A 23,653-nucleotide genomic window follows, 5' to 3' on the forward strand; every position below is an offset into this window, starting at 1 on the left:
GAGGATTAAACTATGTACAGACTGAATATACATTAGCGGCAGCTAGCTAGCTAACAACCATGTGTGCCCAGTGTAATCTGACATGCAGGCTTTTTAAAATCTATATTTATTTTTATATGTAGTAAAAATGATATTTTACGGAAGAAAACAATTCAGAGCTATCTGGTGGCTAACTCCCACACACAAATAAAGCAAAGTGAACTTAATATAATATGCTAAGTATACTTATATGTTTTCATTAATGTTCACTGTCATTATCTATCATTTTAAACTCTTTACCTTAATGTCAGCAGATAATGCAACTGAAACGATTTTAGTCACATTGTCTTCAATGCATTTTTAAGTTTAACTAACACATGGATGTCTTACATTTTCAGATATTGTCTGAACTTAGTAACTGAACAAAATGAGGTAAAAATGACAGAAACTGCACTTATGCTTGGAGCTGTTCCTGTAGCAGGGACATGACAAAAAAAGCAACTGTACTCATTCATCATGACATGCAGCGGCATGTTTCATTCATGTTCTGGGAAAAAAATAGTTATTTTCTTGTTCACATCAGAGTGAGAGAACAAAGTGGACTACTGAGAGAGCACCTGACAGCTGTGCAGGCTGCAAAGTCATAAACATCTTTTGATGTTCCTGAACACATCATAGTCAGGCGTTGATCACTGCTGGCAGCTCTCCAGAGAGAAACTGATACAGCCTGAGGTTTTCGATGTGAATGCCGTCTGCATTGACTGAGGGGAACACATTGTGGAAATGATTCTAAAGGTTTAAAGAAGCTATTACGTAAACATGCTTTTTTATTCCAAAATGTAAGATAAGATGTACCTTTATTAATCCCCGTGGGGAAATTCAGTAGTTAAAGCAGCAACAGAATAACAGTGAAAAATAGGACACTGTCAGGATTGGGGGAAGGACCCAAGTGCAGAAGCCAATAGAGGAGGCCGGGGTACAAACGTATAACAAAAGGCAAGCTTTTATTTATGAAAAAGCTGATAACAAAAATACAGAAAATGTCCAAGGCAAAGGTATCACAATAAAAACGCAGACAAACCGGTGGAAAATGGAGGGCTAACTAGGGAGATCCAAATCTCTACAGGGAACAGGTAAACAACGACGACGACACGACAAAGAACACAAAGGAAAGCACGGACTAAATACAGAGGAGGGTAATCACAAGACAAGAAACAGCTGGGAAGGGGGAGGAGACACACAGGGGTAACAGGTGAGCACGATCAGACAATCAGACAGGAGGGAAACTAAAGACAGGAAGAGACAAAACAAGAAACATTTCAAAATAAAACCCTAAACTATAAATACAGAAACTGAGATCCTGACATAATTCCCCCCCTCAAGGGACGGATTCCAGACGTCCCAAAACAGTCAACAAAGTCCAGCAGGGTGGGTGAGGGGGTCCGGAGGAGGGATTCGGGCGGATGGCCTGGGAGCAAGGCAGAAGCCGTGAGGCCCCAGAAACAGGGCCGTAGGTCACGGCGAGGGAACACTGGGGGCCAAAGACAGGAGCGAAGGCCGAGTCTAGGACCAAAGACGGGGCCAAAGTCGAGGCAAAAGACAGGGCCAAAGACCGAGCCAGAGGCCACGGCGGGGGGACTCAGGAGGCCGGGCAGGAGGGCGGCGAGACGCCTCCGGAGGATGGGCTGGAAGACGGCGAGACGCCCCCGGAGGACGGGCTTGAGGGCAGCGAGACGCCTCTGGAAGTCGGGCTGGAGGACGGCGAGACACCTCAGGAGGACAGGCTGGAGGACGGCGAGACACCTCTGGAGGACGGGCCTTAGGGCGGTGTAGGCAGCGGTAGTTATCCCGCTGGAGGTTGGACAGGATGCCGGCGCAGGCAGCGGCGGAACCCTTCCGGAGGGCGGCCTGGAGGACTGCGGGACCGCTCCGGAGGACCTGCAGCAGGAGGCGGCGGGACCACCATCGGAACAGGTGTTGGTGGGACCCCCATCGGAACAGGTGTTGGCGGGACCCCCATCGGAACAGGAGCAGGTGTTGGCGGGACCCCTATTGGAACAGGTGACAGCAAGACCCCCAATGGAGCAGGTGTTGGCGGGACCCCCATCAGAACAGGTGACGGCAGGGCCCCCAACGGAGCAGGTGCAGGTGATGGCGAGACCCCCAATGGCGCAGGATCAGGGGTCGGCCGGGCCGCCGACAGGGCAGTAGATGCTGGAGTCGCCCGGGCCGCCGACAGGGCAGGCGGGGCTGGAGTCGGCCGGGCCGCCGACAAGACAGGCGGGCCTGGAGTCGGCCGGGCCGCCGACAGGGCAGCAGGGTCTGGAGTCGGCCGGGCCGCCGACGGGGCAGCAGGGCCTGGAGTCGGCCGGGCCGCCGACAGGGCAGCAGGGCCTGGAGTCGGCCGGGCCGCCAACAGGGCAGCAGGTGCTGCCTCACCTGCATCAGTGACAGCTTCTCAGCCAGCAGGTGTGGCTGGATTTTGTTGAAGGCGCTGGAGAAGTCGAAGAACAGGATTCCTAGAGAGCTGTCCGGCTTCTCCAGGTGTGAGTTAGCTCTGTGGAGCATGAAAATGAGGGCATCCTCTACACAGATGTTGGCCTGGTAGGCAAACTGTAGAGGGTCCAGGGAGTCACACACAAGGTGCTTGAGATGCTGCAGGATCAGTCTCTCAAAGATCTTCATGACATGAGAAGTCAGAGCTACAGGCCTGTAGTCTCCTGGAGTGCTGGGGGTGTTTTCTTGGGCACTAGGACAATGCAGGAAGTCTCCCAGATCTCAGGCACCTTCATCAGCTTCAAAGAGAGACTGAAGAGGTGCTGAAAAGCTCCTGCTAACTGTCTGGTGCACACCTTGAGCACCCGGGCGTTGGCGTTGTCGGGCCCCCTGGCCTTTCTCACATTGATCTTCGAGAGCTGATTCCTGACCTGTCCGGTGGTGATTTTAGGAGGTTGTGAAGCTGCTAGAAGTATCACCCAAGAGTGGGGTTGAATGGGGAGAGGCTGCTGTCCCCTGTGCAGTGGTGTTGCATGTGGTTGGAGAATAATTATAAGAGGTGGGAAGGTAGGAAATGTATATAATTGAGATTGAAAGGGGGAACTCGTGATAAGTATCAATAACATTTCAAATGATATCGTTACAACTTTCAGGTTTTAAGATAATAGTTTGACACTGAATTTTAGAGGTGGGTTTCATTCAACCTTTTTAAATTCCCAAATCAATTCAGAACACAATGCATACTATCAACAATATCCTCTCCGCCACTGCTTTGGCATTACGGAGTGGTGTGTGTTTGAGGAGGACGACATAAAAACACATACTGACGCGGTCATTTGCTACATCGGCAAATGCATCGATGACGTTGTGCCGAGGATTACTGTACGGACATTCCCAAATGAGAAGCCCTGGATAAACGGCGAGGTCCGATATATAATATATATATATATATATATATATATATATATATATATATTATACACATCTGCCATACATATCTGTTTATATGTAAGATATGCATCTGTGTATACCTCCTCATACAACAGTGTAAAATATTTAAATTACTGTACAGTGTATTTAAATCATTTCTATTTATACTACATATGTATATATTTTACGTCTTTACATCCTTAGTGTTTTTATTGTATATATTTTCTATTTTTGCATTGTTTTATTTATCTTATTTGCACTATATATGTTGAATTGTTAGAGGAGCCTGGGATATAAGATTTTCATTGCCAACATATACACTGTATCTGCTGTGCATATGACAAATAAAACCTTAGAACCTTTGAATGAATGTCTAAACCAAATGTTGTTATAATCCATCCAGTAGCTGTCCCCCATATCCCCCCCTGTTTCCTCCTCAAAGATCTTCAAAATTGTCAAGCTCAAAGGCCTTTCTGAAGACAAGGCTTTTATTATTGCAGGCTAACCAAAATATGAGCGCCCGCTAACACTGAGGGAAGCAGTAAGGTGGGGGGGGCATACATTACATTGCAGTCCGTCGCATGTCATGCAGCACCTGCTCATCTGTGCAGAGGGACTGGAGATTTTCCTAGCGATACTGTTCCGGACCACCTGCCCCTCTCATCTGAAGCTTGCGGCCTACCTGCATGCATCAGATAGGTGTCAAATATCTCAAATGACTTACATATTTACCCGGATAAAAGCTCTTTAAAGGATCCCCGGAGCCCCTGTGAGGTCATGGTGTGTGGCAGTGGCTTTTTAGGGGCCCATCATAACGGGCTCTGGGGGTACAATGCTGACAGGCAGTCAGGTCGTGTGCCCCCCCCCCCCCGGTCATCTACATCACTTATCACCACAACTAATAATGTAAATCCTTTCCCTGCTAAATGGGACTCTATAGTCTGCAGCAGGGGAATATTGGATTTTTTTATCCTGAAATATGTCCCTTTGTTTACCCACGTGCCTCTTCTCCTCTTCTCTGTCCTTGTCTTTAAACACAACAAGTCAGGCATTAAAAGTGATCATATGGACCTGTTTATCTGCATGTCTAATCCCACACTTGGAATCCATTTTCAAAGCATACTTATCTCATCAGTGTGAGTGTGAAATGTCATTAATGAAGGCCGGCTGCTGAGGTTCACTTGAATTCCTCAGCTGCACGGCACAGGGAGAAGACAGACTGTTCCTGCCAGCCATTTAAAGGGTTGCTTTATCCGTGAATATACTAACAACATTTCAGTAGAGCTATGTCTTTGTCAGTAATGTTAGACAACTTTACCATTTATAGGAGGAAAAAGGACAATTCAGGGGACCAAATCCAAAAATAACCAAACAGAGGTTAGACAGTGAGCAAGTGTGATGACACCACTTTCCCAAACCAGTTTCAGTTCATCTCCGTGTTAATGCTCTTCTGGTTCCGAACTGGTTCGCCTTTTTTTGAACCAGTTGTGTTTCCACCGCCAGAGTGATGCTATGTCATGACGTCATCGCTGGTTTTCTCAAATAAAGTCAACATTTCGCAGTGTTTACTGAGTTGTGTGGGATTCTTAAACTTTTTTAGACATGTTTTAATGGTGATACACAGTGATAGATGTTAAGGCCTACTAAGGTTATAATAAAATCATTTGTATTTATTTGAAAATAAAACGAGAAATTAAAGAGGGCTTAAGCCTGGTTAGTGTTTAGTGACTTTACATATTTGTGTTTCGTTTATAAGTGTGTGGTCACGTTCTAGTCACTTTGCTCAGCGGTACTGCTTCCAATAACTTTTATTTAATGTACCCCGCATGAACTGTTATTACTCAGGTTAATCTCACCCCCGCCTCCGATGTAAGTGTGATGTTTTTGGTTCTTGACGGGCAGCCGAGTTTTCAGTGCCAAGAGCCTGACCCGCTGCGGTGGAAACAGGAAGTACCGGTTCTTAATTGGGCACTAGCTCCGAACTGGCCCTGGAACCTCTTTGGTGGGAAAGGGCATAACTGTGTGAGTTAGGGTGTACAGCTCCAGCTGATGAGGCTTCAGCACTCTCATCTCATGCATGAATGGGCAGAAAATACAGAAGAACTGGTCCTTTAAATATTCTACATGTTTCATACAGAAATAGCTGCTCATCTCAAGGCTCTGACCCCATTGGCTGTAAAATAAACTATGTTTAATTTCAATCATGTTGCTTAAACTTCAACATTCTCAGTTTGAAATGTATGAAGTACCCTTTTAAATATTTCTATAATGCAATTCAATATCAACAAATTGCATTTGATAGATTCAGAAACCCTCACCCTGCATTCTGACAGGACTCTTTCCTCACACAGGCAACGACAACTGACACTGGTTTTATGGATTGCCAAGAATATGATTGTTTTTTATGTGGACCCCGGGAAGAACAGTTGTTTCTGCGGTGTAAAGTCTGCTAACTGCATATAATATAACATGGGTTGAGAACATTACAATTTAAAAACTAAAGCTGTTGTTGAAAACCTGTTTTATATCTTTTTAAAATAACCTGACAATATTAAAAGCACTTAAATGTCACTAAACCTACTTCAACAAAAGACTAAGAATCAATCCACATCAGTCAGAGGCCAAAACTAACAGTGGGCAGAAGGAAACTCTAGCACACCGTGTGCTGAGATACAGTGCAGCAGAGACTGTGTGTGTGTGTGAGTGCGTGTGTGTGTGTGTGTGTGTTTGTGTGTGTGTGTATGTGTGTGTGTGTGTTTGTATGTGTGTGTATGTGTGTGTGTGTGTGTGTGTGTGTGTGTGTGTGTGTGTGTGTGTGTGTGTGTGTGTGTGTGTGTGTGTGTGTGTGTGTGTTGAAGAGGAGCAGCGTACGTGCTCTGCTCGTACCTTCCTCCCTATCTGCAGGCTCCGCACATCTGGTGCTCCATTCCTTTCCAACGCGGTCATGATAGGAACGTCTTTTGGATTCACTAAAGATCCTGAAACTCTCAGTGAGGGTCATAGGAGGCGTCAGGTTCCACACAGATCTGGGATTTCATTGTTGATCTTTCTTTAGTTAATATGTTAAAGAAGAAACACTTTCCTCTTTCACAGAAATGACTTAACCTTTTTTACTTTTCACCAAATCTTCACCTAACCCTTGTGATAAAGCAACTAACAAAAATGTAGCGTATTCCTTAAAACCAGATCAAAAGTAGTAAAGTAGTAAAGAATATGCTCACTGATTTAAACATATTTATCATACATTAACATTTCCAGTGACCAGTCCTAAACCAGATTTCAGTTTCTACTCAAACTATATGTTCTTGTGTTTGGATTTTGATATTCAGGCTTCGCTCAGCTCAAGCCTTAAGTTCCTTTCTGACCCATGTATTGTCCACAGCTCCAGCTGGTTCTCTTACTTCAACAACTGTATCTTTACCCTCTTGATCGTCTACTCGCAATCATAAGCAAGTTCAACTGCTTCCCCAGATGTTTTCTTTATGTTCGTTATCTTTATAACCTTTAATTTCTTTTTTAAAGAGGACATTAATCCTCAAATCAATTAATAGGCTAGCTTGTTGTGTTACTGTTTGAACACAATTATGACATTTACATTATTAACAATCTACGGATCCCTGAGCAAACACTCTGGCTTCTCATTGGATAGATATGAATCGGAACAGCTTTGAAAATAAAAAAAAAAACTGCAAAAATAAGACATTTTGGATTCTTTGGGCTCAATTTTTTGATTTGAATTGAATTGACAATTTATGAGTGTTTGGTGTGAGGGACAGTAGGGATTGGGGGTTGGATCCAGTTCTTCCTGCTCATTGTTGTAAGCCCCCTGTATGATCCAAACTGGCTTTATTTGTTGTGTTGGGCATGGAGCTTTCATCCTGGGTGCCTCAGTCTGCTCCCTGTGTCAGACGTGATTGTTTTTTGACAGAGGAAGCTCAGAGGAAGTGCAGCAGGATGTGTGTGTGTTTGTTTGCATGTGCTTTCACATTTTTACGCATGCAGAACAGGGCATTCCTGAATCTCACCCTCTTTCCCGGCTGTGGATAACTCAGAGGTCTCTGTGGGCTGAGGATAAAATCAGCCCAAGGCCTGATAGCGTGCCTGAGCAGCCAGACTAGATTAAGGTTACAGACCCCCCCCCCCCCCTATTCAACTCACTGAGGAAATGAGGGTCATCTCCTGGAAGGAATACCCTTTCTTATCTTAATTAGGCACCAAAAACCACCAGGGGTTTGTAACTTGATACTTTAAAGCGGGTCGGAGAGTCACCAGATGAGTAATCCATCTGATAAATATTATTTTAACCCTTTGAGCCTGATTGATACATTTTGTGTCAAAACTGATTGGGATGATGGATCAGAGAGTGTTGATGTTATAAACCAAAACAACGTTTAAAAAGATGCAAAAGTGCTCAGAAGAGCTGAGGAGGACTGCATAGCTGGAATATCATGTGACCTTAGACATTTCATCATGCTAAGCCATGTTAATGTCTATTAGTAATGATGAGTGCTGCTTCAAAATACTCAATTTTACTCAAACCATCAAAACATTTCTAAGCCTTATTGCGCCGTTAGCTGTGGATATGTTGGCAGGACATCAGAGGATGAGGAATCTTTTTATTATTTATGACGCATTGAAGAAGAATGCAGCTAAAGTGTCCACCGTACAGAGTAGAGTGGGAACGTGTTCATGGTCAAGACCCTCTGATCCCTAGAGGATCCTTACAGAAAGTGATGTCAGTCCTCCAGCCTCAGGCCCATTGTTCCACTGTGTTTCCCTCCCAGCTGCCTGACTGGGGCTGCAGTGTACGTGGCACAGGAAAGAGGGGAAAGACCCCGAGCTGAGCTCACATCCTGCTTTTGTCAAGATACTTTTAGGAATGTTGATCATTGATAAATATTTGCTAAAAAAATGTGTTTTTCTTTTTTTAATTTCTGAAAAATAGCAGCTCCTGGCCCATGACAATATGGGATCTTAGTTATGCAGCAAACATAATCCCTTTTTATTACTTCAACGTGTGTTAAACCTTTTCCTACCATGTGAAAAATAAGAGATCTGAAAATGGGTCAAAGAATATTCAAGATGTAACTAAATGATATCAGAAATGATCCTGAATATTCCCATCCTGATAATGTGATTCTTTAAAACAATGTTAAGATTATTTGGTTAAATCTGGACAAAGTTCTGCAGTTTATCATATCATTTTCTAAAATGTTTAAATAAGGAATTCCCATTTCAAAGTCAAGGTAAAGGTAAACTCTTCTGTCTCCATTGATCTTCTGCCATTTCACCATCATCGTTTTCTTTTCTTTTAAGTTATCAGACTTTCTTTCCTATTCCATCCTTTGCAAGAATAAGTAACCTCATTACGGAAATTAAATTAAGCTAATCACAGAAACAGAACATGCTGATTGTCTCAGTTAAACCATAATTAAATCAAACCACTTCCTTTTTGATTCAAAGAAAGCTATTTGTAATCCAAAATCACTGAAAGGTCCCCTATTATGCAAAATGCACTTTTTTCTATCTTTTATACATAAATATGTGTCCCCGGCAGTGTTGCCACCAGTGGCGGCTGGTGAAAAAAAATCTTGGTGGGGCTAGTGTGCCAACAGATTTCCCTGCCTAATCTAGCATAAGCATTCAAATGAACAGTCGGAAAATGACTACAGTTCCACAATAATAATTTAATTTCACAGTTTCCAGCTTCACAGAAAAAGTAACAATTTACAGCTATATTAGACTTTATGCTATCAAATACTATACAATACAATCAAGGGATAAATTAACAACAAGCTATGCTATTAGCTATGCTAATCTTTCCGAACACAGCTAGCTTTACGCAGTTTTCCATGTGAACTTTGGATCGATGGTGCTTCTTGATCCGTTCAGAGAGGTGTTTTAAGTCAGTTAGTCCAGTCTTTGTCCAAGTCGAATCACATTTGTCACTTCTGAAGAGGATACAGGGGAAACAGAAAAGTGCATTGGCTGCTCCACAACCTGCCAGCCACGTCTTACGGTTGAACCAGCTCCGACAAAAACTCAGTTCTAAGATTTATCTTTCAGCTTGATTTGCTGGGAAATGCTGATTTCAGGCTTGTCGGGTCCCAGCTCCTTAACGAGAAGTTTTTCCTCCGTCGTCCGTCTCGCAAAAGGGTATATTATTAACGATTTCAACGAATTTGGTGGAAGCTGCTCTTAAACTCCAGTTGTCACCGCCATCGCCATCATCTCTCTTCGTCGTCGTGCGTATTTTTTCCCCACGTAGCGTAGGACAGAGTCTGGGAGTCGCACTACGAAAAAAAACTATCGCTGGCTCCTTATGTAGCTACAGCAATCCTAAACCTTCACGCATTTTACGTAGCAGTTGGGGCTAAATTTCCAGCGCCCCACCGGCGTTAAATTTGGCGACGTTGATAGGCCAATTATTCATAATTTCCCCCTAGCAACCATAACCGGATTGGCTGTTTAGCTGCCGGTCAGGGGCACTTTGCTGATCGCCCCATGAGAGAATGATACACTGTCTGTCAGTGGAAATTCACTGTTTAATGAGTGTTAGTTGGTGGAAATGTTGTTTAAATGATTTAAATTGCATGTAGGCACACACACTATTAAGTAAAACTGACATTGATTTAAAAAAAAATATGCAATAAATATTTTTTCTCCTCAACAGCTGGTGGGGCAGAGCCCCAGCGCCCCCTATGGGCCAGCCGCCTCTGGTTGCCACAGTTACCTTCAAAAAGTAATCTGATTACTGATTACTCCTTTAAAAACTTTATTGATTACTTGATTTTAAAAGTAACTAAGTTAGATTACAAGTTACTTTATTAGTTACATTCAGCAGCTGCCGACAACACCCCCCCATCAACATAAAAATGAGTCCAACACACTGCCCGACCAACTTCTTCAACTCTCCCCCACTTACTGGTTTTTGCACCGAGGTCCAGCTTTTGTTGTTTGGGTGGTGGGGGACCTCCTGCATTAGTTGCAGCTCTCTGCTTTGCACCACCTGGTGGGACATGCTCTGTAAGTCTGACTGTGCTGTGCTGCGACTCCAAATCGTTCTTCAGATTTGACGTAGTGTTTGAAACTATATCTAGTTTGTCACCAGCACAGAGTGTACAACGTCCCAACCTATCATCCCCCATATATAGTTGCGAGCTGAAACCCCGCCGCAGCACCTCTGTGTGTGTGTGTGTGTGTGTGTGTGTGTGTGTGTGTGTGTGTGTGTGTGTGTGTGTGTGTGTGTGTGTGTGTGTGTGTATTTAGCAGGATGTCTGCAGGAGGGACTTAAAGTTAGCCTATATATAATACATATAATGTCACTGTTCTAGTGGTAAACACTGAGAAGTGTTTCAGAAATAATGCTGGATGTGTTTAATTGGAACATAATATGGCGTTTAATCACGGCAGCGTTTAGCTGAGTTTCTCCCGGTAGAAAACTCTTCAGAGGAGAGATTATGACGCTCCAAAGGGGCGTGGCCAGCAGCAACTAGTTCATTTAAAGCTACAGTCACAGAATCAGCACTTCAGGAACAGGGCTGAAATAGAGGGGGATGAGGCATGCTACAATGGGGGATCTGTTTGGTATTTTGAGCAAAACACTTCACAAACATGTTTTGTATAGATATGGCCCTACAAATCATTGTTCAAATATAGCATAATTGTGGACCTTTAATGTTTACTTGGCCATGATACAATGATGTACAATGATTCAGGGGATAAGGTGGGCGGATGTTACCTTGGTTGGTGTGGCTAATAGTTTCCCACCCCAAAAAACATTGTGAGATCACAAAGTGGCCAACTCTGCTCAGCTCACTTTCAGACAGGTTTTTAAGTAGGTGGATCACATATTAATCTATAAAATACCTGAAAAAGTCTAATAGGTATAATGGGTGAACTTTAAAGGTGAAGTCTCAGAGTAGGCCCAGCTTCCTGCTGTCATAATGTATTGACATTATGTTTGTCTGGGGCCAGCAGGCCAATCCCAGCCCTTTGACCTCCGGCCTGGGTTACCTGGAGCACATCTGCCAACTGATCGAGAAGATGGGCCAGCTGCAGGAGAACAACCTGCGGCTGCAGAGGCACATCAGCAGCCTGCAGAAGGGCGGCCGGGTGTCAAAGACCAAAGAGGTGAGTGACGTTATGGGCCAGGATTGTATTTCTGATGTATGATCGTCTGTCTGATCACAAATCATGTAGAAAATCCCCAAATGCCCCACTGAAGGAACATATTTTAGTCAACATTTTGAAACTTTGGAGACACAGATTTGTAACATTACATTGTAAAAGAGACAAATTAGAAAAATCTTGTGTTCTAAATGTTTGAATCATTCTTTTCAATTTGTAGTTTAACCGTTAAATCTTATCTTCAAGAATAAATTATAATTGTTCTTATCTTTTCTGCTCTGACGTCTGTGGTCCAGTGGGCCTGATTATTTGGTACCAGCTGAGTGAGCCAATACTGTAATTTGATTGGTGCAATATCTGTGTGTGTTGGATCTAAAGACAGTTCAACCACGGAAGGTTTGAGGGTGTACAAACTGCGCTGTGTGGGTCACAGTATCGCTGTTTAAGCAGGTTGGATTACCTAAAGCGACAAACTCTGGCTGATGTTTGTCTGCTATAATAAGTTGTATACATCATTTTAAATTGTATGTTGACATGACAGCTTTTACAAGTTGTTAATGCCATGTTTTTAGCCTCAACCCCATCTGTTACCCTGTAACCCTGTGCTGGTCCCACAGAGTAATGTACAGCCTGAGGCCACAGGATTACACTCTGCCATGGCTTCTGATCGCCTTGTTATTTTCAAAACCCCTTTCTCTAAACCTGACTCAGACCCTGACCCTGACCTTGACCCTGACAGTGCAGGACAAACAGCACTGCTGACTCAGCGGGTGATGAAATAACCCGGATAAAGAGGAGGGTGGGAATCAGTGCCAACATTAATAAGCTATATAGAATATGTCATATAAACCTAAAGGAAATATTGAATGTAGTGAATGGTTGTGATGCAGCATTGCTGTCCCTCGGTTTCAATCCCCTGCTTCACCCTCTGTATTTAGTAGATTGTGACATTAAAGTTATAAATGTGCTCACAGAGTAGAGGCGTTAAAACCTCAGCCTCTGGACCATCTCCCTGCCGCTCTGGTCGCACTGCAGGCCTCTCAATGAGAGGAATGTGGATTTCTTGTTAAAAGCCTGGCACAATGCGTGTAGAGGGGATTCAGAAGTCCTGGACCAACACATGTGCAGTCAGTGTCGAGCTCAGAGGCCAGAACAGCTTTCCATTGGAGCAAAGACCGAGCCAGCGGGGGTCTGAGAGAGAGAGATAGAGAGAGGGAAAACTCACTGTTGCAAATTAAATTCAAACCACCTCTTCTGAGTTCTTCATACTTTTACTTTAATCTGAATAATGAGCATGGAAGCCTTTCCCAGTTCCCTGCTGTTATATTCTCAATAGCAAAGTCCTATCTGAACACATTTTTGACACTGTATGCCAAACTGAAGTCTCTTTAAAAATAAAATGGGATTTTTAAAGAAGCTTTGTCTGTAACGATGTAAACCTTAATTAGATTGATGCTCTGAGATGACTCAGCATTATTTGTAAATAATGAGGAAAATATGAATGCATAGCTATCAAAGCAAAGGTCAGTTTTGCAGCTTTAGCATGGTTAAACAATTATGAATTATTACAACGATAATGCCGGAAACCTATCAAAAGCAACCCTTTTTTCTTCACAATATAACATGCTATATCAAAAACGTGGTGACATGCAGCTGTCTGGTGTTCTTCCTGCAGGACTTCTTCCAGCAGCACTGCAGCTGTGGTGCAGCAGAGCTGGCTTTCCAGGACTCTCACAAGAGACACTCCAGGAGTGAGTGTCTGTCCCCCAGTGGAACCCTGTCGGACCTGTCCACCATCCACGAGGGCAGCCGGCACCCCCTCCTATCCAGCAGGACAGGTATTCTGTCTGCAGTTTTATTTGTTTTACAACAGTTCTGTCCTTCAGTGTTTAACAAATGTGTATTTAATCTTGGTCAGCATCGGATACAGTATTATGTTTATATTTGTATTATATTGGGAAGAAAAGGGAGCACCTGGTCGGAGTGTTGGGTCGTCGATATGGAAATGCATGGCGTTAGAAGAAGTATTCAGATGCTTTACTTCAGAAAAGTACCAATACATTATTGTCAAAATACCTGCCTTCAAAATCTTACTAAAGTAAAAGTACAAAAGTATTATCATCAAAATGGACTCATTGTGCAGAAAAGTTCTGATTGAATGTAAACTATTTAAATTATTTGACTATTTGTGCATTATTTTCATTTTAGAGATGCATTTTGTTAAAAGTAGATAAAGCTGTTAAATAAATGTAGTGAAGTAAAATAACATTATTTTCCTTTTTTGGTGGGGTAGAAGTTTAAAGTAGCATAAAATGAAAATACTCAAGTAAAGTATAGACATTTTACCAAAGTACAGTACTTGAGTAGATGTACTTAGTTACTTCCCTCCTCTGGAAATATACACCGAGTGGGACACCGGCAGTATTCCTGGCATCCTGCTCATGGCGGGAACACACAATGTTCCGTGGACTCTGGAATGCCTCGGTGCTTCTCTGATGGGCAGGAAACTGGATCTGGAGAAGAGGTTGAAATGTTGGTGGATGTGTGGAACTGGAGGGTTGTAGCAGTCACTGACACAGCGGAAAGGGTAATGCAGGAGTTACACAGAATCATTCAGCAGAGGTGGGAGGAGTACTCAGATCTTGTACTTGAGTACAAGTATTCTCTCAGTGTTCTCAGAGCTGGTAAAGGTGCAGCTAGTTTTAATGGCTTTGTATACTGCAGGGTAGCTGCTGAATTTACTCCAGGTGGACTAAAGTCTGATTTAAGGGTTGATTATATTTCACATCATTAATCCACATCTGTAAAGTAACTAAAGGGATTCAATAAAAGTACACCATTTACCTCTGAATTGTAGTGGAGTAGCAACAGTACACAGTAGCAACAAATGTAAATACTGAAGTAAAGTACAAGTCTCTCAAAACGACACAGTACTTTAGTAAATGTACTTAGTTACTTTACTCCCCTATTATTCAGTGTGTATTGACTGGCTGTCAGTGTAACACAGAAACACATGAGACATTTAGTTTAGGGGTTTCTTTGCCGAGCAGAGGGCCGTGATTAGTAAAACGTGTGAGTCCATGTGATGGTGGGGGGAAGGAGGGGGGAGGTAAGAGGGAGAAGGGAGGAGTGAGTCAAACAGAGGGAAAAACAGACCTGCAGCGTTCCATCACCATGTGTCAAAACAGCCATCACTCCCCCCTCTGCACGAGGCTCTGAACATGTGAAAATGTGAACACACACTCTGCTGTACACGGTACTCAATGATCAGCGGTGTAAAGTAACTTAGTAGATTTACTCAAGGACAATTTGAAAACGTTTGACACAGCCGTGGTTGCCAAACCTAACAAACACCTTGTCTGTGATTTGTGTTTCAGACAGGAGCAGTGAGGGTCTGAGCCCTTTCCCTCTGTGGAGGAGAGGCTTGGAGCGCAGGAGTTACACTGAGGGGGAGGGGTACTTCCTCTGGGACAGCATGGAGGGACTCTCCCCCCCCCAGTGCAGGGTGAGTCAGTGCACGTTATAAATCCACTGCAAGAATCAGCGATGTCTGAATTGATTAACAAAATACTTTTTTATTTACATGAAGCAAAGCACTGCCAGGAGACACTCCATCTTTATTATCTGTATTATTTATATGATCCTTTATAATATATGATAATATAAATAATATATATTCAGCTCTGATTGTATTGCAACCATAATTATGTTGCACATTGAGTGGATGGAGTCTGCAGGGTGACCCCTGACCCTTATATCTAACCAAGGGGCAACCTCCGGGGTTGAGCAGTGAAACACATACGGAAGTGCCAAAAACTGCAGTTCATCGAATGGCTGCGTAGCCTGGCTCCAAAACAGAGCAATTACCAGAGAACCCATTGTTAAAATGCCAATTTTTACAGCAGAAATAAACATGTGTACAGTGTGGTACAACAATTGCGTTTGGTCTCTATAGCTAATTCCCCTATTCATGACAAATGTGAGGAGGGTGAAAAGTCTTAAAGTGATGCATAATTAAGGGCGTGGTCGCTTTGATTGACATGTTAGCGCCGTCAGTGGGCGCTAGCCGCTAGTTGTCTGCTCTGCTAGCTCCGCTAACAGTCTCTGCACTTGACCTGTCGGACATGTTGGTGGTGTTGGTGCCTTTTGAATGCAAATATCAGACATAATATGGCTTGCTGTGCGATTAATTGTACTAACAGACCGTCCAAGAAGTCTGGTCTCTTATTTGTATTTTAGTACCGTTAGCACTAATTATCAGTGTGTCTGCTCCATAGAATGTATAAAGTATCGTCTGCTCACTTGTTAGATTAGCTCGTTAGTTAGCTAATTAGCTGTGGGTTAGCCTTCGAGCAAGACGCCCACGATGCTAAATGGGAGCGTATGATAGCCACTTTGCCGCTGGAGAAAATACTACCGCATGAGAGTAGCATATGGTAGCATGTAGCCTAGCTTGGAAGCCTTCGCTAGCTTGGTAGGTTCGAGCTAGATGGGTGTGTTTCAGTAGCCACGCCCGCTTCAGCTCCAACCCTATGTCCATATTTAGATTAGCCGGCAGTGGGCGGGAGGTAGACTGAGAAGATGTCGACGGTGGGAGTCGCCCACTTTGAGCTTCATTACGGCTCTTCACAAACCTATCGGTGACGTCACGGATACTACGTCCATTATTTATACAGTTTATGATCTTAACCTTAATTCATAATTATAGTCATTAACATGGAACTGTTAGCACTGATATCATATGTGATCTTCGTGGAAAAACCCTTGGCTTTGAAACATTATTCCTGATTAGTCCCAGCTAAAAGTGAAGTGTGTGTTAAGTTTTTGTTCTTGTGTGCCTTTTTGTTTGCAGCTGCGTGAAAACTGCACATGGGGCAGAGTCAAAGACCTGGTCAGGAAAACTAAGCTGAGGAACCAGAACAGGCTGGCACTGACTCCCAACAGGCTGAAAATGTCATGCCCACAACTCTACATGTGAGGACCACACTACACACTAAACTGCACACTGCACCACAGAGTACACACTGCACACTGCACACTGCACACTGCACACTACACACTACACACTACACACTAAACTACACACTGCACACTACACAGTACACACTAAACTTCACATTGCACCACATTCAATATGAGATAAAACATGAGATATACTTTATTGATCGCAAATTGGGAATAATTTTCATTAAAGCAGTAAAATGTACAGTGTGAAGTAAACGTTGAGTAAACAAAGACAGGCGATGGAGCAGTGTGTCGCTGCAGAGGTGAGCTGTTATAGAGAGTTATGGCAGTGGGCAGGAAAGACTTGTTGTTTCTGTTCTTGTGAAAACAGAGCTGGAGCAGTCTGTAGGGAAGGAGCTCTGCTGTCTGTGTCCAGCTGCAGGTGGAGAGGGTGTGTGTGTGTGTGTGTGTGTGTGTGTGTGTGAGGGAGGGTGTTTATCCATGATGGACAACAGTTTGTTCAGAGTCTTCCTCTCCACCACAGCTTCCAAAGTGTCCAGTTCGACCCGATGACAGAGCCAGCTGTTCCTAATCTGTTTATCCAGTCTGAAGTTTTTACAAAGTTCTTTTCAATTGAATTCAACAACTTAAAGATTCAAAGACTTTATTGTCATATGCAGAGAAGCTACAGTGTAAAAATGGCAATGTTAAGTCCCGAGCTCCTCCAACAATGCAACATATTATACATAGGACTAAAAACAATAAAACACATTTTAAAATAGTACACAAAGAAACAGAGTAGAATACAACAGTGCAAGATGATCTTGCAAGATCTATGTTCAAGTATTGCAGGTAAAGTAAACTATATACTAAATATATGTTAAAAAAAAATACATTAAGCAAAATGTTGCAGAGAATGTAAATGCACTGGTCTAAATACATGTAAATAAAATAATATAAACAGAATAAAATGTAAAATTAAATACTGCACAGTGAAATGAAATATTGTTTATTGTAAAACCACAAAACACAAAGTTGGAGAGGAGCTACAGACAATTCAGCCATCCATGGCACCATCTGAACTATTTTCAATCAGGGTAAAATCAAATGAGCATTAACAGGGTATTATGGTCATCTGCCATAAATAATTTCAAATGAAGTTCAATAATGAGTGGATGGGAAATTGCAAACAACCTAAAACAATGTTATCCTTCTCTCAACTTACATTATGGCTCCCCTCAGAGCCTTGACTGCTGATCCTCTGGTTGATGGTTCAGGTCTGCAGAGGTTACATCACCCTTTGGGGCTCTGTGAAGCTGTTTTCTTGTCCTTAAATTACCCTCTCATTACTTAATGAATTGTTCAATAATAACTTTATGGAATAGTGACCTTGAGCCGGAGAGACCTCACTGATAGATATGTTTGTACTATTCTGGATCAGATTACTTTCATCATATATCTGCTAAACTGCTAGCCACACAACATATACAGCATGAGCTTAATCTAGAATGACTGTTTACAGAAAGAAAGAGGAGTTTCAGGATTCTTACTCCAGGAATAATGTATATGAAGGCACACGATCATAAAAAAGGTCTAGAAAACGTTTTGTTCTTTAGTGTTCTATGTTTTGTGTTTTTTTGGCTACATACACCACTGAGGAGGGTTGTGTTTGTTTTCTCTGGTTTGCTGAGCCGCATCTGAACACCTGAAGGGATGCCAGTGATTTGACTGCAGTGTAAGAAATAGTAAACAGAAGGTTAAAGAAAGGAATTTTTTTGGAGTGTGTGACCTGTTTCTGTCAGAGCGAGCGAGATGAAAGGAGCTATTACTCTCATTTTGCCTGGTGGAGCGGGGGATGGTCTTACTGTGGATGAACCATGGCTTGTCTTTATTTAAGAGGTTTTACAGTGAGCTGGAATCTGATGGCAGGTTGGGGGCTGCTAGCTCTTCAGCCTCTCCATCTGTCCGGACTGGGGCTTGGCACGCACCCAGATGGACAGAGGGGAGTCAGGCCTGAGGTATGCCTTGAGGAGTGGGAGAATTACACCCTGGATTTAAGTTGAGGCCCGCTGAGATATGGCCAGAATCCAGCATTCATTAGAAAAACCCTGGTCCTGCTTAGACATGCACGCCTGCACACTGCTCTGACTGTGGGAATAATGGACAATGTATGTTGTCTGATACTCCCAGGCTGGGATGTTTCTAGAGATGCATGATCCAGAAGCTCCCACTAACATCTGTGTCTTCATCATTAAAGGCTTGACCTGGACCCAGTAAAACCTGCTGGCAGAGACAGGAACTCCATGATTGCCCTAGGCCACCACACCAAGTTGGATTTCCCTTGGCTACAATAATCTTCCAGGTAGAGTATACTTCTTCTGGAATGATTCTCTAGAGCACAGAAGAAGAAGATGTAGCAGGCTTTGGTTGCAGTCTGTTTAAGACAAGAAAACTGAGACTTTTGTGTTATAACAATATCTGAGTTTAATGTAGTTTCATTTCACCAGTACCTGAACATCACACGATAAGATAAGATAAGATAAGATCTATCTATCTATCTATCTATCTATCTATCTATCTATCTATCTATCTATCTATCTATCTATCTATCTATCTATCTATCTATCTATTTATCTATCTGTCTATCTAATCTATAGGTAAGTAACAGTTTTAAAACAAACTGTTAGAACTTAAAATAATTAGAAATGATATGGGCATATATACATTTGAATGATTCTTAGAAATAACTTTTTTTTCTACCTCGGGTTGGGAGTGAGATATTGCACCAAGTGAGGGAGCTAAAAGTTATCTGGGTCTTGTTCAGCAGTGAGGGTGAATTGGATTCTGAGATGGACAGCGCTCTGGTGTGGTGTCCAGCGTTGTACCGGACTGTTGTGGTAAAGTGGGAGCGATAGTGGAAGGCCAAGCTCTCAATTCATCAGTCTTTCTGCATTTCAACCTTATAGTGACCCAAACCATGAGAAAGCACCCAATTAACCCTCAGAGATAGGCTGAGAAACTGGTGAAGCTGCTGCTCATTTGAGTTGAAAGCAGCTGGTTCAGGTGGCTTCGGATCAGAATGTCTTCTAATCACCTCCCTTTGGAGGTTTTCCAGGAATGTCCAACTGAGAGGAGACAGGGTAGGCCCAGAACACACTGGAGATATTATGGCCCAATTCCAAACCTCTCCCTACCCACTCCCACTCCCTGACAGAGTGAACTCCTTCTCCAGTCACACTCTCAGCTGAACGAGGCTCCCTTCTTTCAGGTGGGGGGTGTAAATACAGCAGCAGGCTTTGGGACGAACTCCACTCTCTCCGACAGAAACAGGAAACGCCGTAACTTTTCTGTTTCAAATCAGCATCACTTGGACAAAAATGTATAAATTATAACTCAAATAAAACTTTAACCTAATTTGGTTTTAAATCTGATGTTAACAATTTGCTAGATTTTTGCAACGGTCTATAAATAAACAACACTTTATAATCAAAGTTGATTGGGTCGGTCAGGTGGAGCAGCAGGTGAGTCAGGACCGATGCAGAGTCACTGTTGGAGAGCCCTCCACTCGAAAGCGCAAATGGACTTGAAGTGTGTAGGGTTAGGGTGTAGGGAGCGGTTTGGAATTGGGCCTATATCTTTTCTGGGGATGGTGCACCGGAGTATCCCACCGAAAGATCTGGTAAATGTTTTTGGAGATGGACTACCTTGCTTAGTCTGCATGGTGGACATGTCAAAGTTGTGGTTATTGTCTGGTAACTGAACCCCTCCACTCCAAATGTGTTTGATCGATGTGACTTCAGTGGTTAAATAACTGCTATGTGGGAAACTTTTTGTGATCTCTGATCTCTCTCAGATCAGGTCCGTTGGTCTCACATGCATAACTGGAGGACACCAGGAAGGTACACAGAGTGGATGGAAGACTGTACAGGAGGACATGAAGAAGAGAAAGAAGGGAATGAAGAAGAAAGAGTGGAACGGACTCTGTATTAGAGATGATGCTGCAGAATGTAAGGGACAATGAAAGTGTCAATATTAAAAGAATATGATTTACAGTGACTATTTGGACTGCATTATATATACTGTGTAAATACTATTTACTAAAATCTGTAAATTCCAACTGTTATGAAACTCACAAACATTGCATTAGTGTGCTATATGATGTTGTAAACATGTTATATACAAACGACAGACTGCTTTGTACAGTAATGTTGCGTAACCAGACTGCATGCAGGAGCAGGAGAAGTGCACATTTACAGTGGCAGCCCATAAACCCTGATGAAAGGAGTCATAGAAACATCACTCTCTTGATATAGCTAGAAAATATACTTTATAAGTGATATGTTTAATGACATGCAGAGCTTGTGTTAGGCATTGTGAGTGATCTTCAGTTCTCTTGCCTCGCTCCAGAGAAGCTGCAGGAGTCCTGAGAGGAAGTCACAACCGGACTGAGTGAGTCAGCTGATTTCACATTAGTGCTGTGAAAGCTTTGGTGTGCTTCAAATGCAATTATTGTCCGACCATCAAACTCAGGGGTGTCCAAACTACAGACCGGGGCCAACTGTGGCCCGTTGAATCGGCCCTCATCAAATTGTTAAAGTATAATGGAATATGGCCCACAGCTGAAACTTGTGGTTGTCTGTTATTCTACTCCTTAAATATATATATTACACAGTCATATCCATGTGTTCATAAGCACACTTTGCAAATAACTTCAGTCAATTAAAGTCCAAAACATTTTCTAACAAATATTAGTTTTAAAAAATAAAATAAAAAATGATTTGCATTGTAAGCTTGACATATACCCTTTATATTTCCCTTTATTATAAGCAATCTGAGGCTTCTGTTTTAAGGAATGAGCCAAACCTTTTTATTACAAAATAAAGTTAACCCTAGAGAGCTGAGATGTATACTATCTGTTTTCTTAAAGCATTTTCAAGTATCAAGCATAATGTACCCACATTTGATTGATTTTGCTGACTTATAACTTAATTTATGAGGCAATATACCTCACCTCTAGTGAGGGGCCCAGCCCTTAGTATATTGTCTGTATGTGTACACCCCTGATCTACCTGGATCTGAAAACCCCTTGATGAAGCTAGAATTGAGGCATCTGGACACATTCTGAAACCAACAGGCCAATAACAAAGCAGAAACAAACAAAATATTTTGAGACAAAGTGTTCCTAACTTCCAGAAAAGAGAGAAACACTTTTTGAATTTCCACCTGTTAGGATGAGATCTAGGACTGCGTGTTACTGATGTGACCCATCCTGCTCCTCACAGCCAAATGGTTTCCCTACTTCGTCTCAGCTCCCCAAACAGCAGTAAGTGGTTCTTTACTGAAAGTAATAGGGTCAACAATGTGCCCATAGCAAACAGTCTTTACACTTAAAAGCCATCCCAGCTGTAGTTGGCGAAAAAGACTTACTACTACTAGCTCAGTTCGGTTTTACACATTTTTTTTTTCAGGTTTCCATTGTTTATATTTATTTGGTTGTTTTTTAAAGAAACAAATCATGTAACTGACTTTCAGGATTCAAAGCAAACTTAATAAAAAAAAGACAACACTCTTGGCAAACTGCAAGATGACTGCCTCAGACCATTATTCTGCCATAGCACAATGGATGACCAAAGATAATTATAAATACCAGTTATTAATTATAAAAAGCAGTAATTACTTTTTATTTTTAAGTGACCACAGAAATTATATCTGGACAGCAAACTTAGCTAATACAGAAACAAGAAAGTAGCTGCTTTATTGTTTTGGACACTTTAGCTTCTGAGACACGGACACCACATACGTGTTGCTTCAGAAACACTGTCTACACAAGGATCAGGCAGTTAAAGAAGGGATGTATTTTGCATTTAATAGAAATCAAGCTGTTTTTCTGTAAATTATATCTGATGTTTAACTGGCTGTCAGGCAACTGCATATGTGTGTAAATGTGCGTTTATGTTCCAGTATGAATATTGCATCAATAACACATTTATTTTTCAAATTAAACTATAAAAATGGAGTTTGTGGTGTATTTTGGTTTACAGCAGCGGTCCCCAACCACCGGGTCGCGACTCGGTACCGGGCCGCGGGCCATTAGGTACCGGGTCGCGACATTTGAATTTTTCTTTTTTTTTTATTGATTATCAGTCTAAATATGTTTTATTTTGAAAAGTGACTTCTGGCGGAATGGCGCATGCGTCTGTGCCTCTTGACAGGTCTCGGTCACGTGATACGTCACCAGCCGTTACCGCGAAAATTAAACCGACAAGATAGCAAAAATGAGTAAAAAACAAACATCTTTGGCGAGCTTCTTTGGAAATGGGAAAAGGCCCAATGAAGAGACAGAAGAAGAGCCTACGACTTCCAAGAAAAGTAAATCTGCATTTAAAAGACAATATCAGGAGTCCTACTTAAAATACAGGTTTATCCCTACAGGTGATTCTCATGCGCCGAGCCCGCTCTGTGTAATATGTGGCGACAAGCTGGCAAATGAGTCAATTGTTAGCAGGAGTAGTGCCAACACACAGCAGGAGTCCAATAATGCAACACTAGAAAGGTAGACGAGACGAATTCTTCCTTAAGCCTTTAGGGCATATTTATTATATAGCAAACCAAGGAACTGCTCTTCCAGCCTTCATCATATTGGGAGCGGGCCAAGAGAAAAATCACGCGCAGAACATTCATATATATATAGGGGGTGTGACGTCACCAATCACACTCATCCCATACAAAATCAACAGCACCCCCTTATGGTGTGGAGCAGGTAAGTAGTACAGAATACATCTCAGTCAATCATACACACATATGTCAACACTCCCACTTATGAGTGACTTGTATCCTGTACAGCTTTTAACAATCAGAATAAACCCAGAAATAAATCAAAACATTTTACAGTACATACAGTACTTAACATATTTACAGCTCATCAGACGCTTACACCAAACATGGCTCCTGAAAATTTCATCAGTTTAACCTTTGAGACAGGCTTGGTCATAGCATCTGCTATCATCTCATCAGTAGGACAGTAAACAAGTGTCATCTTCCCTTCTTTAATGGTTGACCTTATGAAATGATACTTGATGTCTACATGTTTGCACCTTTGTCTGCACACAGGATTCTTCACAAGTGCAATGGTGCCCTGGTTATCCTCATGAACAACAGTTTGAACATATTCATA

The 23,653-nt window shown here is 42.4% G+C and overlaps 1 protein-coding gene across 4 annotated transcripts in view; it reads left to right on the forward strand.

The window, feature by feature from the left end:
* The window catches only part of si:ch211-250c4.3 (uncharacterized protein LOC100535981 homolog), a 38,551-nt gene extending 16,056 nt beyond the window's left edge, over window positions 1-22,495 (forward strand). The window contains exons 3-8 of one of the 4 annotated variants that reach the window (XM_063875428.1): window positions 11,383-11,538; window positions 13,211-13,373; window positions 14,913-15,040; window positions 16,388-16,509; window positions 18,737-18,841; window positions 20,333-22,495. In XM_063875428.1, coding sequence (XP_063731498.1) covers window positions 11,383-11,538; window positions 13,211-13,373; window positions 14,913-15,040; window positions 16,388-16,509; window positions 18,737-18,833 — 666 coding nt within the window. In that variant the 3' untranslated portion in view covers window positions 18,834-18,841; window positions 20,333-22,495. The remainder of the gene's footprint in view (window positions 1-11,382; window positions 11,539-13,210; window positions 13,374-14,912; window positions 15,041-16,387; window positions 16,510-18,736; window positions 18,842-20,332) is intronic. The other 3 variants (XM_063875429.1, XM_063875430.1, XM_063875431.1) reach the window with 3 other exon arrangements.
* Window positions 22,496-23,653: the final 1,158 nt, after the last annotated feature.

Source organism: Eleginops maclovinus, chromosome 22, assembly GCF_036324505.1.
Source record: "Eleginops maclovinus isolate JMC-PN-2008 ecotype Puerto Natales chromosome 22, JC_Emac_rtc_rv5, whole genome shotgun sequence".
Classification (NCBI taxonomy): domain Eukaryota; kingdom Metazoa; phylum Chordata; class Actinopteri; order Perciformes; family Eleginopidae; genus Eleginops; species Eleginops maclovinus.